General features: G+C 41.9%; 1 protein-coding gene and 1 pseudogene across 3 annotated transcripts in view; both read left to right on the top strand.

Moving 5' to 3' along the window:
* ATP11B (ATPase phospholipid transporting 11B (putative)) overlaps positions 1 to 8236 on the top strand; it is a 120105-nt gene extending 111869 nt beyond the window's left edge. Inside the window, exons 29-30 of one of the 3 annotated variants that reach the window (XM_062211353.1) lie at positions 378 to 511; positions 4724 to 8236. In XM_062211353.1, the coding sequence (XP_062067337.1) occupies positions 378 to 511; positions 4724 to 4805 (216 nt within the window). In that variant the 3' untranslated portion in view covers positions 4806 to 8236. Of the gene's footprint in view, positions 1 to 377 lie in introns of all 3 variants that reach the window. The other 2 variants (XM_062211346.1, XM_062211339.1) reach the window with 2 other exon arrangements.
* A 2638-nt stretch (positions 8237 to 10874) lies between these two features.
* Positions 10875 to 17448, top strand: LOC133751395 (L-2-hydroxyglutarate dehydrogenase, mitochondrial-like; annotated as a pseudogene).
* Positions 17449 to 27387: the final 9939 nt, after the last annotated feature.

The following is a 27387-nucleotide window of genomic DNA, read 5'->3' as shown; positions in this document are numbered from 1 at the left end:
TGTCCCACCTAAACAAAAACCTCAAGAGAATTAGAATTCATTAAGTTTCTGAGTGGTTGACATAGAAACCATTTTAACCACAATAAATTATTAAAGAGATAAAGTCCTAAACCTTTGCAGATTTAAATAATATCCAGCTACTTGTTTTATGTAATTATTCTACTAGACACCTAATTTAGAGCATAAAGCTTTTAGGTATTTTTGTATGAATATACTCTGTTATATTGAAGCCTTTCATACATTTCCATATTTTACGAACGCATGTATATCTATATAAATTACTTTTGGCTGCAAAGTGCTTGTTGTAAGTTTTTTATTGCTTTTTGTAAGCCCCAAATCTATAAATAACTAATTTTTTTCTGCTTCAACTCCTCTAGCTTACTGAAACAAATTCAGGTATCAAGTGCGTGGACTCCCTGTGCTGTTTCCCAGAAGGAGAAACAACGTGCACGTCTGTTAGAAGAATGCTGGAACGAGTTATAGGAAGATGTAGTCCTACCCACATCAGCAGGTGTGAAATTTCTCTAAGTAGCCTGTGCTGCAGATGAGTAGCCTCTGGGCTGGAACAGGATGACCCTGCCCCTGCAGATCCCTAGTAAACCAGCAGCTGGTGTTACCAACTGAAGCAGGAAGGCCACAGTGTATTAGCGTACTTGGATGGTAGATGGCACGGTAGCTTGGGGCAGAGGGTTCGGTCATTCACAGAGGAAGAGAAAGCACCTTTGAAGAGACTTCATCTAATGAGCAAAATAAATAAATAAATAAATAAATAAATGTGTTTTATAATCTTTGCAAAACGTGGTGGTTAGGAGTGTGTGTATTTTACTCTTTCATAGTTTGTATAACTTTCTTTTTAAAATTACACCTATATACTGTTTCATTATCTGCATTTCTTAAATTTTGCTTTTTGTCTTTACAAAATCATCACAAATCAAAAGGCTTTGCTTTGCTTCATGAGTGTTTTCTAGTCAGTCCTCAGAGGCTTTTTGAGATATTTATGAACATAAAAGGCTGTATTTCTGCTCCCTACTCCTTATGTCTGTAAAAATGTTATAAGTTATGATTTTTCAGTTTCATTTGTTTGGTATTTATTGTCTAATTAAAAGTGTAGCAATTAGCACAGACTTTTAAAAATACACATTAGAAGAATCTTAGCATTTTGTCCCCTCCAGAATCTGTTTCTTGAATTAGAGTTATCACAGTGCTTGCTTCTGTGGATTTTAACCAAAACTACCAGTTTTTGTTAAATGCCATTTAAAATTCACCTGAAAATGGAAGGGATTCATTCTTCATACTTTCCCCAAAAGGTACGGAGTAGAAACGGCTTTTTCTGTGCTTGCTGTTCTTCAGGTGAATGATGTCATACTCCCCAAATCAGAGCAGCCTAGCACCGGCGGGGGGGAACTGAGGTCCATTCCCGTTGTCCTCACTGTGCCAGTTGAGCAGCTCACTTCCTGCTTGTGCCATGGCTTAGAAGAAGTGGAAGTGTGGCTCAAGAGCAGGGAGTAGAAGGGTGAGAAGGCCCCACTCTCATCTGTTGATGAAACGATTTTAATACCTAGTTAGCTTTGTGTTCTAAAAAATGAAGAGTATGATATCATTCATGCATCATAAAATTCAGGTAACCTTTACTGTTGAACTTGTAGTCACTTTACTTTTAGCTATTTTTCTTCTTTTTTTGGGGGGCCATGCCTTTATGGTACAACCAACTTTATAAAGGGCATGTCTATCTTCATATAATGTCTCGTTTCAGTTCCCATTTATTCTGAGTTGATTACAAATAACATGTGATCCAAAATATTTCCATAATACTGTGATACCATTTTGTAGTAATTTGTTTCACATAAAAGGATTATATGAGCAACTAAATTTATTGGCACTTTGTTATAACTTACACAATTGTATTGTAAAATATAAGAAAATAGTTCTGTTACATACCTAGGCTAGTGAGTTTCCCAAAGGTTGTTCCAGAAGGATCTAATTTATGTTATTTTACATAATATAATAACACAGCTTTACTGCAAAGAACCGAGATGAGAATTAGACTAAAATACCACAATAAAATATCTACAAAGTTTTTAAAATTTCTATTTTAACAGAAATTTCTCCTTAATGGCAAAGTATATCTTTACTAATGATTTTTTTTAACTAGAATTAATTTTCAATGAGCCAGTAAGTGTTTTCTGCTTTACACATATGCCCATTTTCTTGCTGTCGGCTGTGTAGGTACTGTGCTCTCACTCTCATCACATAGCTATGTTTCTGCTGCATTACCCCTGTGGAACCTGCCCCGGGGCTTTCAGACTCACTCTGATATGTTCTGAAGGTGGCTGTTATCATCTGTACTTCTTTTCACTTAAAATTGTACCGTATTCTTTTCTGATATTTTGTTTTTTCATTTTCCTTACTTAATGTTTAACTTAGTAGTTAATATCATATTTGACAGACTATAAATACCCTTCCAATTTTATCTACCATTTCAGGTTGTATTATTGGTTATTATTGTCATTTTCTCCCTTTTTTCCTCAGATGAGTGATTTAAAAAATCTTTTCAGATTTCATAATTTTTTTCTAGAGGAGAAAATCATACAACACACAGAGCTACTTGGTGCTTTTCGAAGGGCTATCTGAAAATTTCCATAGATCCATTAACATAATATTTGAACTTTAAAAGTCATTTTTAGGCACAGGCTCTGGCCTAGGGATTAAGCCACCAATTAGGACACCTATGGCCTATGTCAGAATGCTTGAGTTCAATTCCCAGCTCTGGCTCCTGACTCCAGCTTCCTGCTAATGCAGACCCCTGGGAGGCAGCAGTAGTGGCTCGAGTAATTGGGTGCCTGCCAGCCACATGGGAGACTTGAATTGTATTCCTGGTTCCCAGCATCCTTGCAGCCATTTGGGGAATGAGCCAGTAGGTGAGAGCTCATGTTCTCTTGCTCTCTCTCTCTCTGCCTCTCAGATAAATAATTTAAGCATAAAGAGTAATGGACATCATTTGAGAAATGCAACTAGTGCTTCTATGTGACAGAATTGTCTCCTGATGGAATTTTTACCACCCAGGCACAAAAATTTTCCTTCCATTGTATTGCTATTGTTAAGGAAGAATGCCATATTGCAAGCTTAGTTTCAAAGGGAGGGTCATGGTGCTCAGATGTGCCCTGTCACATGCTAAAGAGCTGCGTTTCAGCAGTGATGTCCTGTATTTTACCAACAGCAACTTTATCCTAATCAAAACTATCTTGTAAATGGAAAGGAGTTTAAATAGTTAATATGTAGTTGAGGTGTTTAATGCTCTGTCAAAAATTATATTTAAGCTATGAGTGCACATGTATGCTCTGAAAAGAGAAAAATGAAAAACTTACATAACATGATTCTTCTGTGTAAGCAATGGTTGGAAAGAGGAAAAACTAACATATATCAGACAGTTTAGAATTGGACACCTGACTCCAGATAATTGGGCACTGATAGTTACAAAGTTACAATTAAAAACATACTGCTTCCCCTACAAACACTTAGCTGTTTAAGAAATTTTATAATCTCATTTTGTTCACTTATTCTGTAAATCCCAGGTACCTAATAAGTGCCAATCACAGTGCGAGGTGCTACGGAAACAGTGGGGAACAGGTCCTTCCGTAGGCTGAGATACTGTTCAAGGTTTTCCAGAAACTAAATTGGAGAACTTGAGCCATCGCTGCTTGTCTTTCTGTCTGCCAACTCTGTAAAATTTCAACGTGTCAGACTTCACTGTGGCTGAGCTCCCTTGATGACTGATTCAAACGTGAACTGAGTACAAGCTTAGGTCTCTAGGAAATGAGATATGTGCAGGTAAAGGGTGGATTGGGACCATTTGAAATGTTAGTCTCTTGCACTAACATCTCTGCTTAGAGAAAGTGGGAACTCTGGCATCAATTTAATCTCACAAGAAAAACCACCTTTTATTTGGTAATCCTAATGTTGTCCTTGAACTAGGTCAGTCTATGTGAAGCATGTTCGGTTACTTTTGGACTTGAGTTATTTTAGCTAAAGTTAACTCAAGCTAATTTAAGTTTACAGCTGCCAGTAAAGTATTACGGAATGACTTTGTGTAAGGACCTTGTCATTCAGAAAACAGTTAACTTTTCCAGACCAGTAGAGGATCATGTGTTCAGAGTGGAGTGAAAACACTGGGGACCTACAGGTGTCTTTGATACCTATTGAGTAAACCATTTACTACATAAAAGCTGATCAGGCTAGAATATTTAGAATAGTATTATAGTAGAGAAGAAATGACCAGTAATATGAACAAACTACTAATTATTTCCAGAGCTTTTGGTAAGTGGGATTTTTGTTTGCTTCTGTAATGTCAAAATACAACCTAATTGCTTTTCAGTAAAACTGCATATGCATAACTCTTAATAAAATACTTATTTCTTAATAATTGTTAAGATTTTAAAAGTATCTCACGCTCTACTACCTATGGAGATTGTCTTTTTGCGAATGAATGTCTGCATTTTGGCTAATATTTCTGTATGATGACTAGGGCATTATTTTTTCCAAGTTTTTGGATGGCATAAATAGAGCATTCAGTGTAGCATGAGGAACTTTTCTTTAGCATTTAAAAAATGAATCAGTGATTATTTTAAAGCTCAAATTGAATTTTGATCCTGTGTCAGAGTCTATTTTTTTCTCAATTAAAACCTAGGTCCTAGTGAGCCAAACTTTTTTCTTATTGTTACTTTAGATCATGGAGTGCATCGGATCCTTTCTATACCAACGACAGGAGCATCTTGACTCTCTCCACAATGGACTCGTCTACTTGCTAAGGGGGCAGTAGTACTTTGTGGGAGCCATTTCACCTCCTGTCCTAAAATTGAGTACGATCATCCCGTGAATGGCCACATTAGCTCTGAAATCCCTTTCTGAAGCCTCGAGTAGTTCACCCCCATACAGAGTTACAGTGGCAAACAATCAGAAAGCGTTAACATGACTCCTGCACATTCCACCTTGAGCCTGAACATGCCACAGTTTGTGAATAAAGAGACATTTTCTATCTCTTTGTCTGGATTTGTCCCTTGTGCTTATGGGACTCCTCATGGCATTTCAGCCTGTTGCTGAGGCCACTATATTTTACTATCAAGAGAAAAAGAGCGAGAATTCCTCCTTCATGTGTATTTTTTAGTATTAGCTTGGTTATTGACTCTATTTAAATCTGCTTCTGTAAATTATGCTGAAAGTTTGTGTTGAGAACTCTATTTTTTTATTAGAGTTATATTTGAAGCTTTTCATGGGAAAAGTTAACATGAATAGTCAGGAATTTTGGTCCCTTCGTGACCTTTGTTAATTCAGTAGTGCTTTATAAGTTCGCAGGTGAAATTAGGAGAATGCATTTCCAACCATTATTTACTGCAGTATGGGTAGTAAATTTATACTGGTAACAGATTTCTCCTAAAGTACTGTAACACAGCCAGTAAAGTTAACACCATATAAATGCAAAGGGTGTAAAATATCTTACATATAAATCAGGAATCAGGTCCATTCACCAAATTTCAAATTGATGTTTACTATTTTTGTCACAGAATATGAAGAACCCATAGTGGGTAAATTGGGTACCATTAGTATATTATTAATTTAATGTGTTATCATTGAATCTTTTGCATGTTTTAAGTATCTAAATTTGCCTTATTTTCTCTATCTGAAGCTTCTGTTCATAGTATTTTATGATAATGTAAAGTTCAACCATATCAATAAAAACAATTTTGGACAGTATTTAAATATTGCAGATACTTTTAATTATACAAATCAAAATATTATGGGTAACAATCAATAAAAAAAGAGAAAACCTGTTTTGTGGCCAACCTAGAATTGCTCTTGCCTTTTTGTAAGCTAAACTTTATAATAAAGGATTTCGGATGAGAATTATCCTATTTGGGGTTAGCATATCTTTTCTAAGTTACAGCAGAAAGTACTGCATATGCATTTGCCTGGTGTCCCATTACAAGGTTCATTGTCAGAGATTTTTATCAGGTCATGGCAGCAATAAATTGCAGTGCTGAGAATGATTAATCAGCTACATGTGATTATACTTAGCTGCACTTCAAAATAGTTGAACTCTTCCTGAAGGTACAAGTACTGTCATTTATTTTGTTAAAAAGAAATGTTTTAAAATTTAGAGATGATTGTTATTTAAGAACTATTACCCACATCTAAGCATATAATGATTATATGAATATATATATTTTAAATTATAAGAAAATGGTTAAATGAGGTTTTGTCAGATTTCCCTTGAGAATATAATTCTTCATTTTTGAGGACTTATACTGTGCATCTCCCACTGCTTTCCCTTTTCATGAATATGAGACTTCTGCATTTGGGTTGGTAAGGAAAGAATGATCAAGACAGGAATCAAAGCTTTCATATTTGCTGGTAAACTGTTTTCTTTCTAATATATTTACCTGTTTCAATAATGCAAAGGTATTAAATTACCAATTTATGGCTAAATAAATATAATTTTCATAATTAGTCCTTCTTTAACTTTGATATTCCCAGTGTAGAGCTGGGGAAGATGAATTACTCTGGAAATTCACCAAAGGAATAATGCAGGCAGAGGGGCGCACTCACCAGCTCATGTTCCAAAGAGGAAATCTTCAGTGCAGTAGTCTAGTAAAGGCGGCCATGGAATTCGCTTCCTCTTTGTTTTATAAAACACACATATAACAAAATGACAGCCAGTGGGCCTGCGTTACATCTGCTTTACAGTGTTCCTTTGCCACCAGACAAACGGACTGCTCCCCCTAGAAAAGGGTCGCGAGTCATTGAGTAGCACATGGCCAGTAGCAGCAAGACAGAAGTCCGCTGGCCTGCTTGCTGCTCCAGGCGGGACTGATGTCATTTCCTTTATTCCCCGTGTGGAGTTAGTTAAGGAGACTGTTTTACACACACACAGTAAATGGTATCTACCTACTGTGTGCTCATCTCCCTTTGTTCAAAGCTTACTGCATCTTTAAAGGAAAAATTATCTTGTAATTTTAAGAACAGGATCTTCTATTTAAGAAAGTAACAACACAATCCACAACTTTTCTATAGTTTCCTGCTGCTAATATAATGTAAAACTATTACTACATAACCAGTAAGCTCAGAGAAGTTCCCTCTGCGTGTTTCTTTCAAATTCTTTGGAAAGTTATGATGTTGATAATAAACTTATCTGCCAAAAGCAGGGTGCCGGTGTTAAATGTGTTACCACTAGTTAATGTCTCAAATCTATTTGCCTCACTTGCCTGCTTTGGCCTGGGCTGTAGGCCTGAAGATAATGGCAGGTGCCAAGTCAGGTTTTCGAATTGCCCATCAGCTGTCAGTGACTCAGCACCCTGCCTGAGCTTTGGCAAGCGTAGGCTCAGCCTGGGAGAAGCAGAGTGTGGGTCAGGGAGAGAGACAGCCCCCGAGGCTTGCTGTGTCGAGGAAGAAGGGAATTCACAGTTTTTGAGTATCTGTAACTGCCCTGCTCCTCGCGGCTGAATCTCCACGATGCCCCGAGGCTCCCAGACCTGACCCAGTGCCCGCAGCAGGAGCTGAAGCAGGGCAAATCATCCTGTCAGGAAATACCTGCACTCAGCCCTGTTACAAGTGTCAGCGCTGACTTCACTCCTACTGCAGAGCTTTATGAAATTGAACTTGTCTGATCAGCTTGGGATTCTGATAGGCAGAAGTCAAGGCCATTAAGAAAAATCCAGTTAAGAACCAAACTAGTAAAATATGCTACTCTGGAAATCTGGGAGCTGGGGAGAGAAAGAAAAGTCTTCCATGTTTGTCTTTTTCCCCTAAGATCAATTTAGAGGATGATACAAGCATGTGTTAATAAAATCAATACACCAAAGCGTTCTGTGGAAAGCATGTTTTATTAATTTTGGACCCCCTATGTAGACATTTCTATCTTGAAGTGTGTCATCTGTTTTCATAAAATTAAAGCATTATTAAAGTGCTGTTTTATGTGGAATAACTTGAATGATATTCCTGCAAGGAACAGATTATAACTAATGATATGTTTGTAATAATGGTAATTGTTAGATTTTTTATGAGGAATGACTGTAGCAATATTTAGTTTAAAATTTTAGACCTCAGACACTGTGGCCGTCTAATGTAACCCTTCAGAGCCTCTCAGCATTGTTGGTAAATGTAGTTTTACTGTACAGGTCTCAGTAATTTTTTTAAAGTTTATGAAATTGTATTTATCAAATAAAATTTTCCTATAAAATGAAAAGTGTTTCTCCATTATTTAAGCATTTCTAAGCGTTTCTCTGTTCATCACAACCAGAACTGCCAAACTTGTTTCAAGTTCAATTTTTCCATGTTTACCTTCCATTATAGTACAGGAATATCATTTATGCCCTTCACTGACTGCAGGATTTTTTAATGCGGAAGTCCTTTAATTAGCCAGGTTTTATAAGTCATCAACACAGCTTTGCAAAAGGCTATGGTAGAAATGCACCAGCTATGAAACCAACACAACCCACTTCACCCAAAAGCCACGGCATTCACGGACGCAGCCAAAGCACCTGTAGATTTGGAAATGCTCTGGTCCATATAAATATGTGCATTTTTAAAATATAACTGATATATACACATATATCTACGATATTCCAATTTTCTAATATTTTCAGAGTTGCCAGTTAGAGCACACAATTGCTTAATCCACATTTATTTACAAAGTTAAGCTATTATCTTTGCCCAACTATTAGTATTTACAAAACATGACAATGCACAGTTTATGTGTTTCTGAAGTGAAATAACTGTATCATCCTAGACAAATCAGTCTATCCGGGCATGCTTTTATATTTAAAAGGAGTTGAGTAAACTATTTTTTTAAAGATTTATTTATTATTTACTAATTTGAAAGGGAGGGGTCTTCCAAACGAGGGTTCACTCCCCAGTTGGCCTCAATGGCTGGAGCTGTGCCAATCCGAAGCCAGGAGCTTCTTCTGGGTCTCCCATGTGGGTGCCATCTTCTGCTTTCCCAGGCCATCGCAAAGAGCTGGATCAGAAGTGGAGCAGCCGGGTGTAGAACCGGAGCCCATATGGGATGCCGGCACTTCAGGCCAGGGCATTAACCCACTGCGCCACTGCACTGGCCCTAGTGAACTATTTTTGAGGTGACTTTGTGACTTCTAATGTGCGACTAGGAGAGCATGATGAATTGTTAAATACAAGTAAGAAACTTAGAACTATATATATATATATATATATATGAAGCAGAGTTTCACCAGAAAATTTAGTGAGTTCAAAAATAACTTGAGCTTTATATTGGAGAGCTGACAAAAGACAAGATTTTTGTAAAGGGAGAGAAGTCACCACATCCCTGTGAACAGCTCTTCTTAGAAACCACAGAAAGCCCTCTGACATCAGATTTTTAATATTAATTTTCAGAGGTAAAAATGCTTTGTATTCAGATGTGAATGGTAAATAGCAAAGTGCATACAGTTTAGCATTGCATTTTAATCACTTTTGACAAATCTATACACCTGTGTAACCCTAACCTCAATCCAGAAAAAAACTTTCCATCATTCCAGAAAGTTCCCCTCATGCCCCTTTCCAGGGAATTCATTCCCCTCTCAGCAACCATCTTTCTGTTCTTGAATTCCACATAGATGGAGTTATACAGTGTGTTCACCTTTATGTCTGCTTTTGTTGCTCTACATGTCTGAAATTCATCAACGTTGCTGCATGTATCCATAGTTGTTTCTTTGTGCTACTCAAGGATATTCTGTTTCTTGAACATATTTATCCTTTATGAACATGTGGATTAGTTAGTTTCGGGCTATTGCAAACAAACATTTCACGTATTCTTTGTGGGCATGTCTTCATTACACTTGTGAAACAACTAATAGTAAAATTTCCCTATAAGGAACTGCCAAAAAATTTCCCAAAGTGGAGGTAAATACGCAGTTATGAGGGTTCCAGTTCTGTGTCCTTGCCAACATTTGCTGCTGTCAGTCTTTGTAGTTTTAGCCATCCTAATGTTATACCACTGTGGTTTTAATCTGTATGATGACTAATGATGCTTACTTTTCATATACTTACTGATGACATCATTTTCCCTGAAATGTCCAGATCTCTGGCCATTTTTTCTTATTGCTCAATAGTAGGAATCCTTTATAGAATAAAGAAGTCCTTCATTAGATGTATATATTTATAGTACCACTACCACCCTCAGTCTGTGACTTGCCTGTTTATTTTCTTAATGATTTTGGAGAGCAGAAGAGTTTTATTTTGATGATGTCCTTTTTTTTTTTTTTTTTCTTTTTATGGTTAGTGCTTCTTGTGTCTTCTAAACCCCCAAGATTGTGAAGATGTTTTCCCTGTGTATTCTTCTAATTCATTATGGTCTGGTCTTTAAAAAAATTTTTTTTTATTTATTTATTTGAAAGAGTTACACAGAGAGAGAAGGAGAGGCAGAGAGAGGTCTTCCATCCACTGGTTCACTTCCCAGTTGGCCTCAATGGCCAGAGCTGAGCCAATCTGAAGCCAGGAGCCAGGAGTTTCTTCCGGGTCTCCAGTGCAGTTGCAGAGGCCCAAGGACTCGGGCCATCTTCTACTGCTTTCCCAGGCCATAGCAGAAGGCTGGATCAGAAGTGGAGCAGCTGGCTCTCGAACCAGTGCCAATATGGGATGCCAGCACTGCAGGTGGCAGTTTTACCCACTACGCCACAGTGCTGGCCCGGTCTGGTCTTTAATGTCTAGGTGTGTGGTCATCCCATGTTAATTTATGGGTTTACAATGAGGGTCTTCGTTTCCCCTGATCTCTATAAGGTTATCTGTGTTAGCTTCATTTGTTGAAAATATTCTCTTCATTCAGTTGGTTTGTTGGAGTCTCAGGCTGAGGGGAGGAGGGGGCTAAGGCGATGGTGGCAGCGCTGCATTATGGTGGGGGTGCTTCCCCAGGGCATGTGGGTCAGCATCAGGAAGGCCCTGATCACTGTGCAGGGGTGACCATAGCACCAGCACCAGCGCCAGCTTACAGTAGCTATTGAGCAAGAAGAAATTCCCAGACTTCAGGCCCTGTATGATGGGCCTAATGGTGTCCAGGGCCTGAGGCTGATCCAGCAGGAAGATACAAAGAAGAAGGCACCATATGGCAGTGGTCTAATGGCTGTAGATTGTCCATACACTGGCATTGTAGACTGTTGACAGGTTGCTTTGTCCTTAGCCCAGGATTTCCAACAAGCAGGTGTTTCTGTCTTAACCAATTTTGAAGTAAGTGATATTGAAATGGCTAAAGAAAGCCCTTCGAGAAGTAAAGATGGGATGCAATATCCAATTGTTACAAAGAATACAAAGGGAGAAGAAGTTCAGAGTCAGTATGTTGTGATGTGTGCGGGACTTTGCTCAGACCGTATTTCTGAGTTGAGTGGCTGCAATCCCAATCCTTGCATTGTACCATTCCGGGGAAATTATCTGCTACTGAAGCCGAAAAAATGCTATCTAGTAAGAGAAAACATTTATCCAGTCCCAGATAGCCAGTTTCCTTTCCTAGGAGTCCATTTCACACCAAGGATGAATGGCAGCATTAGGCTAGGACCTAATGCAATTCTTGCCTTTGACTTTGACTTGCCTTTGACCTTTTGACTTCAATGCCAGAGATGTTCTGGATAGAATTATCAATAGTGGCTTGGTTAATAATAATTGATAGAATTAAAAAGGAGAGAACAATCCAACATGGGAAGCGGGATACACAGCAGACTCATAGAATGGCAAATGCCATAAACAGCACTCTGGTCCCAGAATCAGCCCTTAAGGCATTTGGATCTGGCTAAAAAGCCCATGAGAGCATTTCAGGCATGGAAAGCCAAGACACTGTGGCAAAAAGTGACCTAAATGAAAGATCTCTGTGAGTGATATCCCAATGGAAAGAACAGGCCGTCAAAGAAAGAAGTACCTTTCTCTGAAGGGAGGAGAGAACTTCCATTTAGATTATGGCCTTGTCTAAATAAGAGCAGAGTTTGTGAACTCAAGAAGCTTCCATGGCCTTGGCAGCTCATGACAAGAGCCTCGGGTGATTACTGACGTCATAAATAAGAGTGTCAATTGTTAAATCAACAACAGGAGTCACTGTGCACTTGTTCCCTATGTAGGACCTCTGTCCTTATTGTGTTGTAGTATGAGAATTAACGGTAAAACTAATCTTCAAACAGCACTTTATACTTTGTGTGTCTGTGTGGGTGCAAACTGTTGAAATCTTCACTCAGTATAGAGTTTATCTTCTGTATATAAAGATAATTAAAAATGAATCAATTGGCTGGCACTGTGGCTCACTAGGCTAATCCTCCACCTGCAGTGCCAGTACCCCAGGTTCTAGTCCCGGTTGGGGTGCTGGATTCTGTCCTGGTTGCTCCTCTTCCAGTCCAGCTCTCTGCTGTGGCTCAGGAGGGCAGTGGAGGATGGCCCAAGTCCTTGGGCCCTGCACCCCATGGGAGACCAGGAGGAAGCACCTGGCTCCTGGCTTCGGATCGGTGCAGTGAGCTGGCTGTAGTGGCCATTTGTGGGGTGAACCAACGGAAGGAAAACCTTTGTCTCTGTCTCTCTCACACTGTCTAACTCTGCCTGTCCAAAAAAAAAAAAAAAAATCAATTAAGAATGGGATGGGAGAGGGAGTAGGAGATGGGATGGTTTGCAGGTGGGAGGGTGGTTCTGGGGGGAAAACCACTATAATCCAAAAGTTGTACTTTCAAAATTTATATTTATTAAATAAAAGTTTTATTTAAAAAAATGCAATGGCTTTTGAACAGTCCTTAAACAAAATAGTGGCTTGGTTAAACTGGCGTTCCAGAATTTTTCCTATGGAGTTAGTGAAATGTACAAAGCCTGTTTTCTTGGTGAAACAGTGAAGCACCTTCGGAAGTCAGCCTGAAATTCCCGTCAGGGAAATCCTCAGAGGTCCAGCTGGAGCACGCGCCCAGGCCCTGGGCAGAGCTGGAAATCTGGTAGGAGAGGTTGCATCTGATGGAGGAGTTGGGGATACTGGAAATGCACTTCCCCTGCTGCCACTTCTTCCCTTGCAATTTCTGAAATGATTGCTGATGAAGTACAACAAAGATTTGAATTAGAAACAATGAAAGGGGGGCTGGCGCTGCGGCTCACTAGGCTAGTCCTCCGCCTGCGGCGCCAGCACACCGGGTTCTAGTCCCGGTTGGGGCGCCAGATTCTGTCCCGGTTACTCCTCTTCCAGGCCAGCTCTCTGCTGTGGCCCGGGAAGGCAGTGGAGGATGGCCCAAGTGCTTGGGCCCTGCACCCGCTTGGGAGACCAGGAGGAAGCACCTGGCTTCTGGCTTTGGATCAGCACAGCACCAGCTGTGGCGGCCATTTGGGGAGTCAACCAACGGAAGGAAGACCTTTCTCTATGTCTCTCTCTCACTGTCTATAACTCTACCTGTCAAATAAATTTTAAAAAAAGAAACAATGAAAGGAACTAGGGTTGCATTGTAATTGCACATCAGCAACAGTTGTGTACTAGTTGCATCCTTGCATTTTAATTTAAGAAAATGTTTTTAAGAGCATTTTTAAGTCAGAGATAACTTCTGAGTTGTTAAAATGATGTAGCATATGAGCATTTGTTTTAACTAAGATCTGTGTTCTTCTACTTTGTGAATAAAGAGATGTGATACAGCTCTAAAAAAAATTAAACTGATGACATAAGTGTGGGTCTATTCTCAACTCTGTTCTGTTCTGCTCATGGCCCTTGCACTAACAGCACACTACCTTGGTTATCAGAGCTTTGTAGTTTGCTTTGAAGTCTGGTACCACAGGTCCTCTGGCGGTCATCAAGATTGTTTTGTGCTTTGGTTTTCCTAGGTTCTTTGCATTTCTATAGAAATTTTGGAATCAGCTGATTCCATTCAATTTAGAAAGAATGGACATCTTAATATTTTTTAGCTGTGTTTATTTGAGAGGCAGAGTTACAGACAGAAAGAGGGAGAAACAGTGAAAGAACTCTTCCATCCGCTGGTTTACTCCCCAAATGGCCACAATGGCCAGAGCTGGGCCAATCTGAAGCCAGGATCCAGGAGCTTCTTCCGGGTCTCCTACATAGGTGCAGGGGCCCAAGCACTTAAGCCATCATCCACTGTGTTGCAGGCCATTAGCAGAGAATGGAAGAGGAGCAGCCGGAACACAAACTGGTGACCATACAGGATGCCGGCACTGCAGGACGAGGCTTAAGCTACTATGCCCCAGCGCCAGCCCCTGGACATCTCAATATTGAGCCTCCAATCCCTGACCGTGGCATCTCTCTCCATTTATTTAGATCTTTAATTTCTCAGCAATGTTTTGTTGCCTTCAGTGAGACATCTGGCAACTCCTTGCAAAATTCCTAAGTTCTATATGATTTTTTATGCTAAGCAAGTGAATTCATTTTTAAATTCATTTTCTAATTACTTATTACTAGAACACAGAAATGCAATTGATTTTTGTATTTTTTTTTTTTTTTTTACTTTGTAATCCACAACTTTGCTGAATTCAGTCATTTGTTCTGGTGGATTTTTTTTTCCTTTCATAAGGAATTCTTTGGGTTTTCACATACACAAGCACAATTTACAATTATTTACAAGGAGTTCCCAGATGTCTAGGACTTCTGGTTCGGTGTTAAATAGGCCTAGTGAGAACCATGAGTACGTTTAGGGGGAAAAGTGTTTTTCTCCATTTATTGACATGATCATGTGTGTTTTATTTTTTAGTCTGGTAGTATGGTGAGTTACCTTTCTTGACTTTTCAATTTCTTCTGCTGCCTTCCCAGGTGCGTTAGTAGGGAGCTGGATCTGAAGCAGAGCAGCCAGGACTCACTGGCATTCCAGTAAGCGTTCTGACGTTGCAAGTAAGCATCAACTTAACCCATTGCACTGCAATGCTTAGCTCACCTTTCCTCTTTTAAATAAAGCATTTAGAACTATAATTTTGGGGTGGGCATTTGGCCTAGTGGTCAAGAAAGTGGTGTGGGCACTGCCCACATCCCATATCAGAGTGCCCAGGTGTGATACCTGGCTCCACTCCGGACTCCATCAGCTAACAGCTGGAAAGCAGCAATGATGGCTCAAATGGTCATGTTCCTGACAGCCACCTGGAGACCTGGATTGAGTTCCAGGCTTCTGCTCTTGACCCCAGTTGTTGTAGGCATTGGAGAGTGAGCCAGACAATGGGAGCTCACTTGCTCGCTCTTTGTGTGTGTGTGTGTGTGTGTATACACATTTCCCTTCATGTTCTGTTTTAGACACGTCCTATAAATTTTGATGTATCAGGGCCAGGGTTGTGACGTAACTGGTAAATCTACCACCTGCAATGACAGCAACCCATGTGGGCGCTAATTCCTGTCCCAGATGCTCCACTTCTGATCCTGCTCCCTGCTAAAGGCCTGGGAAAAACAGCAGAAAATGGCCCAAGTGCTTTGGGCCCTTGCCACCCATGTGGGAGACCCAGATAGAGTTTCAGGCTCTCAGCTTTGGCCTGGCCATTATGGCCACTTGGGGAGTGAACCAGTGAATGGAAGATCTCTCTCAGTCTCTCTGTCCCTCTCTGTAACTCTGACTTCCAAATAAATAAATCTTTTTTAAAAATGTATGTATCTTTTCATTATTATTCAAGCCAGAATATTTTATTTGTGATTTCTTCTTTGAGTGATTTAAGGCAGTTTTGCTTGATTTCTAAATATGAGTATTTGGGGGGGATATACTTTTATGACTGATTTGTAATTATCAGAGAGTGTATTTTGTATGATTTCAATCCTGTGAAATATATAAAGACCCAACTTTTGATGTATCTTGATGAATGTTCCAAATGCATTGTAGAGTACATGCAGGGATTTCAAAAAGTTCATGGAGGGACAAGCATTTGGCCAAATGGCTAAGACACCTATGTCCCTTATCAGGTGCATGGTTTGACAGCTGCCGCTGGCTCCTGAGCGCAGCTTCTGCTAAGGTAATGCAACCTCGGGAGGCCCCAACTCTCTCCACGTGGTCATTCAGGGGGTCGGGGCTTTTCATGCGCATGCTGGGCCATCCTAGGATGTTATCTTCAGCTATTCCGGTGCAGGTGGGTCACCACGGGTCTGAGTTAACAGGAAGGGGAGAGATGTGGAAAAAGCATGCTGTTTACAGCGCTGGCCCAAAAGTGAGACACATCAGATCTGCCCACATCCTGCTGGCAACAAGTTAGGCACATGATCTCACCTCACTGCAGGCAGGAAGCAAGCAAAGTCCCACAGAGGCAGGAATGAGCAGTGAGCAAGCCGTTCAAGACACCTGTGTCCTGTATCAGAGCGCCTGGGATCACACACACACGAAGAGAGAGAGAGAAATCATCCATCTGCTGATTCACTCCCCAGATGCCTGCAACAGCCATGGAAGGGCCAGGACATCCTAGTCTCCCACATGAGTGGGAGAAACCAAGTACTTGAGCCAGCATCTGCTGCCTCCCAGGAGCATTAGCAGGAAGCTGGATCAGAAGTGGAGGTGGAACTCAGTCCCACACACTCTGATATGGGATGCGGGAGTCCCGAAGCGGCAGCTTAACTCCCTGCACCACAGAACCCATCCCCGAACCCTAGTTTTACAGATGTGAAAACAGACTCAGAGTTGAAATAGACCCACCCCTAAGGTCACAATGACAAGTTGTAGAATCAAGGCCATAGCTGTTTTTCTGATACTTGCCAGAATGTAACCACTGAAAAAAACTACGTCATTAATTCTAGGCATTTCCAACCCTAACCATCTCAAGATAGATGCACACAGGGCTGGTGTGGCGTGGTGGGGAAAGCCACTGGCTGCAGTGCTGGCATCCCATATGGGCACCAGTTCCAGTCCTGGCTGCTTCACTTCCGATCCAGCTCTCTGCTATGGCCTGGGAAAGTGGTAGAAGATGGCCCAAGTCCTTGGGCCCCTGCATCCACGTGGGAGACACGGAAGAAGCTCCTGGCTCCTGGCTTCGGATCAGTGCTGTTCCAGCCACTGCAGCCAATTGTGGAGTGAACCAGCGGATGAAAGACCTTTCTCTCTGTCTCTACCTCTCTCTGTAACTGTCTTTCAAATAAATAAATCTTTAAAAAAAAAAAAAAAAGAAAATCATTACCAAAATAATTCACCCAGCAATTTAGTAAGTATAGATTTCTAGGGCCTGGGAAGTCAAAGACAAACAGAGTCACAGAAATGTACAGTCTGGGACTCTCCAGGCACTGATAACTGAGCTACCTTTTGGAGAACTTCACGCCTACCCCACTTCCCTCCAAGATGCTCAGTCTGTTCAGGCCCCTGTCTCTGAGGTTGATTTAGGCCTCCTCTGAACTGCCGTGCTGCCTTTCCCCTCAAACTGAGCAGCCGTGCTCCCAACCAGATGTTTCAGGACAACAGTTATGTCACCAAAAATGTGATTTGGGGGAGTGGGCATTTGGGGAGTGATAAGGACGCCACTTTGGACGTTCACATCCCATATTAGAGTCCAAGTCCTGGCTCTACTTCTGATTCCAGCTCCTGCTAGTGTGCACCCTGGGCCACAGCTCAAGTACTGGGGGCCCTGCCACTCACATGGGAGATCTGGATTGTTCCAGGCTCCTGCCTTTGGTGTGGTTCACCCTCTGGTTGTTGCAGACATGTAGGGGATGAACTAGCTGATAAGAGGTCTCTCACTCTCCCTTCCCCCCCTCAACAGTTCCAATACATAACACAAAACTGTTTCTTTAAAGATTTCTTGGCCAGCACCACAGCTCACTAGGCTAACCCTCCGCCTGTGGCGCCAGCACACCGGGTTCTAGTCCCAGTTGAGGCGCCGGATTCTGTCCCGGTTGTTCCTCTTCCAGTCCAGCTCTCTGCTGTGGCCCGGGAAGGCAGTGGAGGATGGCCCAAGTGTCTGGACCCTGCATCCACATGGGAGACCAGGAGGAAGCACCTGGCTCCTGGCTTCGAATTGGCACAGTGCACTGGCAGTAGCAGCCATTTGGGGGGTGAACCAACGGAAAGGAAGACCTTGCTCTGTCTCTCTCTCTCTCACTGTCTAAATCTGCTTGTCAAAAAAAAAAAATTTCTTTATTTGAAAGGCAGAGTGACAGAGAAGAAAAGGCAAAGAGAAAGGGGTCTTGCATCCACTGGTTCACTCCCTAAATGGTTACAATGGCCAGGGCTGGGCCAGGCTAAAACCAGGAGTCTGGAACTCCATCCAGGTCTCCCATGTGGGTGGCAAGGGTCCTAGCACTTAGGCAATCTTCTGCTGCTTTTCCAGTTGCATTAGCAGGGAGCTGAATCAGAAGTGGAGCAGCTGGGACTCGAACCAGAACTCCAACATGAGATGTCGGTGATGCAAGTGGTGGCTTAACTTGATGTTCCACAAAAACACTGGCCCCACAAAAAAATAAATAAATAAAGTCTCTTTATCCATTCATCTGATGAAGCCTTTGGTTGATTCCATATTTTGCCTATAGTGAACAGCGCTGCTGTAAGCACGGTGGGCAGGCATCTCTTTCATACAACGTGTCATATGTTTTGGGCATATACCCAGTAGTGGAACTGCTGAATCCTATGGCAAGTTTATTTCTAGTTTTTTAAAAATCTCCATACTGTCTTCCACAGTGGCTGCACTAATTTACATTCCCTCCAGTAGTGTGTAAGTGTTCGTTCCCCTTTGTCCACATCCTCGCCAGCATTTGTTACTCTGTTTTGGATTTTAGCCAGTCTGACAGGGGTGAGGGGATATCTCATTGTGGTTTTGATTTGCATTTCCCTGATGGCTAGTGATGTTGAACATTTTTTCACATATTTGTTGGCCACTTGTATTTCTTTTGAGAAATATAGTTCTTTGCCCATTTCTTAACTCAATTTGTCATTTCTTTGTTGTTGAGTTCTTAAAGTTGCTGATATGTGGGGCCAGGCTGTGGTGTAGCGGGTAAAGCCACCGCCTCCAGTGCCAACATCCCATATGGGTGTTGGTTCAAGTCCTGGCTATTCCACTTCCAATCCAGCTCTCTGCTGTGGCCTGGGAAAGCAGTCGAAGATGGCCCAAGTCCTTGGGTCCCTGCACCCGCGTGGGAGACCTGGAAGAAACTCTTGACTCTGGCTTCAGATTGGCACAGCTCCAGCCATTGTGGCCAATTGGGGAGTGAGCCAGCGGGTGGAAGACCTCTCTCTCTCTCTCTCTCTCTCTCTCTCTCTCTGTCTCTCCTCCCTCTGTGTAACTCTTTCAAATAAATAAATACATTTTTTAAAAGTTGTATTGGATATGAATCCTCTGTTGAATAGGTAGCTTGCAAGCGTTCCTTCCCTTTCTGTTGGATGTCTCTTCACTCTAGTATTCATTTCCTTTGCTATGCAGAAGCTGCTGAGTTTGATACAGTCCCATTTGTTCAGATTTGCTTTTTAAAAAAAATTTATTTGAAATGCAAAGTTACAGAGAGGCAGAAGCAGAGAGAGAGAAGAAAGGTCTTCCACCCGCTGGTTCACTGCCCCAGATGGCCGCAACGGCCAGAACTGTGCCGATCCGAAGCCAGGAGCCAGGAGCTTCTTCCAGGTCTCCCATGTAGGTGCAGGGGCCCAAGGACTTGGGCCATCCTCTACTGCTATCCCAGGCCACAGCAGAGAGCTGGATACGAAGTGGAGCAGCTGGGACTTGAACCAGCGCCCATATGGGATGCTGGCACTGCAGGCAGCGGCTTCACCCACTACAGCACAGCACCAGCCCCCCAATTTGCTTTTGTTGCCTGTACTTTGGGAGTCTTATCCAAGAAGGCAACCCCTATGCCAGTGTCTTGGAGTGTTTCCTCTGTTTTCTTCCAGCAACTTCATGGTCTTGCGTCTTCATTTAAGTCTTTGTCCCATATTGAGTTGATCTTTTGTATATGGTGAAAGGCACGGATCTAATTTCATTCTTCTACATGTGTATATCTAGTTTTGCCAGCTCCACTTGTTGAAGAGACCATCCTCACTCCATTGGATGGTCTGAGCACTTTTGTCAGATATCAGTTGGCTGTATGTATGCAGATTAATTTCTGAGTTCTCTGTTCTGTTTCATTGATCTATGTGTCTGTTTTCATGCCAACATTATGTTTAATTACTACGGCTTTGTTGTATACTTTGAAATCAGGTATTTTAATGCCTCTATCTTGATTTTTCTTGCTCAGGATCTCCTTGGCTATTCTGGGTCTTTTTTGTGATTCCATAGGAATTTTAGGATTGCTTTTTCTAATTCTGTAAAGAATATCATGGGTATCTGGCAGGGATTTCATTGTCTCTGTAGCTTGCTTTAGATTGTACAGGCATTTTAATGATACGGATTCTTCCATATCCACGAGCAAGGAATATCTTTCCTTTTTTGTGTGCTTCCTGATCTCTTTCACCAATGTTTGATAATTTTCATTGTAGAGATCTCTCACTTCTTTGGCTAAAGTGTTCCTACATATGTTTTGTGGCTATTGTGAATGGGATTTCTTTCCTGGTTTCTCTTTGAATGAGTCCATTGCCTATAAAAAAAGCTCCTGTGTTTGCTGTTTAGCCTGCAGCTTTACACAAGGAGTTCTAACAGCTTTTTGGTGGCATGTTTAGGTTCCTCGGTGCACAACATCTGTCACCCGCAAACAGGGATAATTTGACTTCCTCTTTTCCAACTTTGATGCCCTTTATTTCTTCCTCCTCCTTAATTGCTCTTGCTAAAGCCTCCAGTACTGTACTGAAAAAGAGCAATGAAAGTGGACATCCTTGTCTTGTTCTGGATCTGAGGGGAAACGCCTTCCGCTTTCCCCCATTCCGTACGATATTGGCTGTTGGACTGTCATACGCAGCCTAATTTTGAGGTGTGTTCCTCCTATACCTAATTGGTTTTGTCATGAAGGGGTGTTGAATCTTGTCAAATGCATTCTCTGCATCTACTGAGATGTTCATATGGTTTTTGTTCTTCATTCTGTTGATGTGATGTATGACGTTTATTGATTTGCAAATATTGAATCACTCTTGGATTTCTGGGATAAATCCCCCAGATCGTGATGTAGGACCTTTTTGATGTGGTTTTGGATGGGATTTACTAGTATCTTGTTGAGAATCTTTGCACCTATGTTCATTAAGAATATAGGTCTACGGCTGGCGCCGTGGCTCAGCAGGCTAATCCTCTGCCTTGTGGCACCGGCACACGGGGTTCTAGTCCCGGTTGGGGCGCCGGATTCTATCCCGGTTACCTCTCTTCCAGGCCAGCTCTCTGCTATGGCCCGGGAAGGCAGTGGAGGATGGCCCAAGTGCTTGGGCCCTGCACCCGCATGGGAGACCAGGAGAAGCACCTGGCTCCTGGCTTCGGATCAGCGCGGTGCTGTGGCCATTGGAGGGTGAACCAATGGCAAAAAGGAAGACCTTTCTGTCTCTCTCTCACTATCCACTCTGCCTGTCAAAAAATAAATAAAAAATAAGTAAAATTTAAAAAAAGAAACCTAATATTTAAAAAAAAAAAAGAATATAGGGCTACAGTTTTTGTGTTGTGTCTTTGGTTTTGAAATCAAAGTGATGCTTCGCTTCATAAAAAGAGTTTGGGAGAGTTACAGCCTATATGGTATTTTGGAATAATAATAAAAGTAAACACTATATATATATATATAGTATATAATAATAAATATATAAATATTTGTTTATATGAATGCTCACCTGCAAGAGGATCTGCCTCCAAGCCCAAGCAGTTGTGGACAGGATGTCTTTCCTCATGGGATGTTGAGCTGCAGGCCTGAGTCGCTCAGTGCCTATTAGCCAGAGGCCACCCTTAGTTCATTTGCTGCTGGGCCTCTCCAAAACACGAAACGCAAGATGGCAGTTGACTTCAACAGCGAGCAAGAGAGGGCACGCAGGAAGGAAGCTCTGCTCTCCTACACCTGTTCTCAGCAGGGCGGTCCCTGCACCTTCCCACATCCTAGGCATTAGAAGCAAGTCATTGGCTAGGTCCGGGGCCCGCCCCAGGGGAAAGCAGCCCACACAACTGGCCTCTTGGCTTTCGTCTTATCTCCACTCCCCGCACCACCAGAGCAGTCCTGTTTCAGACATATCCCACTTTGTTAAAATGTCAATGAGGACCTATTACTCCTCTGCTCAAAACCCTCCCATGACCTCCCCCCTTGCTGCGGGTTAGTTTTCTCTCACCTGCTCCGCAGCCCGCTAGCCTCCCTGATGTCCCTCCAACGCACCCGGGAGGCTGCCAGCTCAGAGCCTGCAGTTGCTCTACAGAATTTCCCTCCCATGCGTGTGTACCATAGGTGCGTACCCTACCCCAGCAAAGCCCTGCTCAATCATCTCATCTAAATCGCATGTTCTCCCTACCCCCTTCTCTGCCCTTCCCCATCTCCATAGCAGTCCACTCTACATGGGTACTCAGAAAGCTCATGGAGGAAGTGTATTTGGGGCGGCAGGTTTTTGGGCACAGCGTTAAGATACCCGTTAGGTCCCAGCTCCACTTCCGATGGCACCTTACTGCTGATGAGTGCCCAGGGAGGCAGCGAGTGATGACCCAAGTACTTGAGTCCCTGCCACCCACACAGGAAACTAGGACTGAATGCCATGTTCTTAGCTTCGGCCTGCCCAGCGCAAGCATTTGAGAAGTGAACCAGCGGATGCCTGTCTCTGCCTCTCTCTGTGTGTCTCTCACTCTTTCAAATAAAAAAAAAGATTTTGTTGCACCAAATTTTTGAAATCCATCCATAGGTTTTTCATAACACACATTTCCACAAACTTTTCAAAGAATCCACACACATCTCACTACCTATTTGACTAGCTTTGCTTATTACACCCCTACACCAGAATGGAAGCTCTATACAGCCAACTATTTTATTTTGTTCACTGCTGTATTCCCAGAAGAAGGCCTGACATATTAAGGAATTAGGGACATTTGTTTGAATGAAGGAAGGAATTCTGATGCTAAGAGGAGTCACCAAAGGATCTTAAGCCTGTTAAGTAGCTCATCCTGACAACACTGAGACCAAGCAACCAGAAGAAAAGTGGACTTAAAGGCTTAGAGAACAAGACAACTCCAGGGCAGTCATCCAGACAACACATTGTGAGGGTTTTGGTGAGTTCAGTGACGCCACGAATCCAGAACATCTTATGGATGCAATGAGAAAGTGAAGCAGCCTTTATGAGTGCTCTTAAAGCTCATCTACAAATTCCATGCAACCCCTAACAAAAATCCCATTTGGACTTTTTTCTTGTTTTTTTTGCAGAAACTGACAAGCTGATCTTAGTATTCATATGGAAATTCAAGGGATTCACTAGCCAAAACAATCTTTAAAAATAACAAAATTGTAGGACTCGACACTTTCTGATTTCAAAATTTTACTACCAAGTTCCTATAATCAAGACTGAGGTTCTGGGATAAAGGAGGATATATAATTAATAGGATGTGAATGAGGGTCCGGAAATAAACTCATGCATTTACAGGCAATTGATTTTCAGTAAAGATGCCAAGACTGATCAGTGGGGACATAACAGTCTTTTCTACAAACTGTTCAGGGACAACTGATGACCATGTGTACAATAATTCATCTGGATCCCTACCTCATGCTGTATACATAAATTAAAAACAGACCAAAGACTCAAAGGTAAGTGCTACAACTATAAAACTGTTAGGAGTTGGGGGCTGGCGCTGTGGCCTAAGGGGGTAAAGCCACCACAGACAGTGCTGGCATCCCATATGGGTGCCGGTTTGAGTCCTGGCTGTTCCAGTTCTGATCCAGCTCTCTGCTATGGCCTGAGAAAGCAAGCAGTGGAAGATGGCCCAAGTACTTGGGCCCCTGCACCTATGTGGGAGACCTAGAAGAAACTCCTGGCTCCTGGCTTTGGAATGGCCCAGCTCCGGCCATTGCAGCCATTTGGGGAATGAACCAGCTGATGGAAGACCTCACTTGCTCGCTCGCTTGCGCTCTCTCTCTCTGCCTCTCTGTAACTCTTTCAAATAAACATATAAATCTTAAAAAAAACTGTTAGAAGCATAGGTATAGATAGATCTTCTGACATTGGATTAAGTAATGATTTATTAGGCTTGATAGCTGAAATGCAAGCAACCTAAAAAGCATAAATTATATTTCATAAAAATTAAACTTTTGGGCCAGAGTTGTAAGCAAGTGGGTTAAACCACTGCTTGGGACACCCACATCCCATAAGAGAGTGCCAGTTCAAATCTCAATGGCCCATTCTGCCCCAGCTTCCTGCTAATTCACCAGGCGAGACAGCAGCTGATGGCCCAATACTTGGGCCACTGCTCCCCATGTGGGAGACCTGTATGGATTTCTGGACTCCTGGCTTAAACCTGGCCCAGCCCTGGCTGTTGTTGGCATTTGGAGAGTGAACCAATGGATGAAAGGCCTCTCTCTCCCTTTCTCTGTCACTCTGCCATTCAGGTAGATGACAATGAATAAATAAACATTTTCTTAAAAAGGAGGCCACACCCTAAAGAAGATCAGGTTGAACCCCAGTGAAATCAATGAACGCATCAGTGACAACTCCAGCAGCAGATCCAGAAGCGGACCGAGGCTGAGCTGGTCCACAAGCCTGCGACTGTCCACTCCTGGCTCCAGCACTCGGCCCGCTGACAGGGCAGGCGTCCTGGCAGAAGTCAGTGGAAAGGTGCGGTTGGTCCTGGAATGCCGGAGAAGCAGCCTGGAGAAGGGGGATGTGGACTGCGCAGCGGCTGCTCAGAGGATACCAGGAGTCTAAGACGACTCAAGGGGAGCGCGTTCAGAAAAAAGCTGCTTTTCATAGACCACATCCTCCAGCCGAAGGCCAAGGAGGCCTGCAAGACGCTCCAGGCTGAACGAGCGGAGACCCACCTGTCCAAGGCCAGGGAAGCATAAAGCACAGTGAGAGTGAGCACTCCAAGACGGCCCAAGGAGGAAAGCACCAAAACAGCAAGCTCCCCTCTCCTGTCTGCACATAGTGGCCTCGGTGATTACGCAAATGCATCGCTGAAGTCAATAAATGTGTCTCTATCTGAAAAAAAGAGAAAAAGCAGATGTCACCATTGACAATATCAACTGCTGATGAGAGTGTAGGGAAAATGGAACCCTGGTCCCCTGCTGCTTTGGAAACCAGTCTGGCTTACAGAGGGAAAGCACGGGATTGCTGTGTGGCTCAGTAACTCTAATCATAGGCATATCTGTAAAAGAAGGGGAGACAGTCACTCAGATACTGGTTCAGGAGCGTTCACAGAACCATTACGCAATGTAATAATCAAAACATGGAAACACAAATATCCATAAGCTGATGACTATATAAGCTAAATATATCTCCAGGGGCCGGCACTGTGGCACAGCGGGTTAAAGCCCCAGTCTGAAGTGCTGGCATCCCGTATGGGCACCGGTTTGTGTCCGGCTGCTCCACTCCGATCCAGCTCTTTGATATGGCCTGGGAAAGCAGTAGAAGATGGCCAAGTCCTTGGGCTCTTGCACCTGTGTGGGAGACCCAGAAGAAGCTCCTGGCTCCTGGCTTTGGATCAGCACAGCTCTCACCATTGCAGTCATTTGGAGAGTGACCTAGTGGATGGAAGAGCCCTGTCTCTGGCTCTACCACTCTCTGTAGCTCTTTCAAATGAAAAAAATAAATCTTTTTAAAATATCTCTATAAAATGAAATATGAAGGGACTTCAAAATAATTCATGAGAAAACAGAAAGATAAGTTTATTTTGGTATTTACTTTCATAATACACATTCCCCATGAACTTTCCAAAGAATACTTAGAGGCCAGCATTTCAAATTTTTCTTTTTACCATAATAAACTTAACTTTTAATCCTATTTTCCAACAGACTTTCCAGTACCTGGTATCATCAGCCATAAAGAAGAAGGATGTACTGATATATGCTGCCTTATTAAACCATACGTTAACTGAAAGAAGCTAGTCATAAGAGGCTACATATTACATGATTTCATTCATGTGAAGTGTCCAAGATGGGCAAATCTGTAGAGTTGGAAGTAGATTAGTGGTTGTCAGGGACCAGGAGGGAGGGGAAATTACTAATGAGTAGTTTCCTTTTGGGGTGACAAAAATGTTCTGGAATTACAGTGATTATTGTACAACTTTGTGAAAATACTAAAAGCCACTGAATTAATAGGAATGAATTTATATAAACTATATGGCAATAAAAAAAAGAAAATATTAGTAACTCAAATCCAGCAACAGATAAAAAGGATTATATACCATGATCAAGTGTGGTTTGCCCTAGGAATGCAAAGTTGGTTTAATATCCAAAAATTAATTAATGTGATACGCCATGCTAATAAAGGACAGAAGCCACATAATCATCTGAGTAGGCACAAAATAGCACATAATAAGAATCTAACAGCCATTCATGACAAAAATCTAACAATAAAACCAGGAATCAAAAAGAATCTACTGCTAATCATCATACTTAATAGTAGGAGAAAGTAATGTTTTCCCCCTAAGATTGGGAAAAAGACAAAGATGACACCATCACCACTTCTATTCATTGTACTAGCCAGTACAATAAAAGATAAAGATATAGATTGAAAAGGAAGAATTAGACTGTATTTACTCATTTGTGGTATATTTATGTAGTAAATTTTAAGAAATCTATTAAACAACTACTAAAACTAATAAAGGTGTTCAGTAAAGTTACAGGATCCAAGATCAATATGCAATATAAAAGTCTATTTTATTTCTGTAGATTAGCAACAAAAAATAAAACATGAAATTAAGAAAATTAATTCACAATAGCATCAAAAAGAATAAAATATTTAAAAACAAAAGTGCAATATCTGAAAACAGGGAGTTTTAAAACACTGCTTAGGGATGGAAGTTATAAAGATCTAGATAAATGCATATACTATGTTTCTGAAATGGAGGACTCAATATTCTTAAAATAGCAATTCTAATGGAACTGGGAATGGGAGAGGGAGGCAAAGGAGAGGTGGGAGTGAGGGGGAGGGCGGGTATGGTGGGAAGAATCACTATATTCCTAACGTTGTACTTATGAAATGCATGAAGTTTGTATTCCTTAAATAAAAGGTTTCTTTGGGGAAAAAAAGGGCGATTTTTTCCCAAATTAATCTAGAGCTCTAATGTATGGTTTCCAAACCTTGGAATTATTGAGATTTGGGACCTGTTGTTTTTGTTGTATGGCCTCTGTTACCTGTACATTGTAGGATGTTTAGCAATATACCTGCTCCCACTAAATGCAGTAGCACCACCCCACTCCAATTATAAGCAAACACATCTCCAGACGTTGCCAAGTGTCCCTTGGGGCAAACTTGCCCCCAGCTGAGAAACACTGAATACACTCTCCATCAAAATCCCAACTGGATTTTTTTTTGGGAAAAATTTTCTTTTAAGAAAAGTTAATCCTAATACTTACATAAAAATGTCAAAGACCTAGAATACACACACACACACACACAGAAACACAAGACTGATGAA

Source organism: Lepus europaeus, chromosome 2 (genome assembly GCF_033115175.1).
Source record: "Lepus europaeus isolate LE1 chromosome 2, mLepTim1.pri, whole genome shotgun sequence".
NCBI lineage: Eukaryota > Metazoa > Chordata > Mammalia > Lagomorpha > Leporidae > Lepus > Lepus europaeus.
Note: the sequence above shows the minus strand (reverse complement) of the source record. Positions and strands in the feature narration are given on the sequence as shown.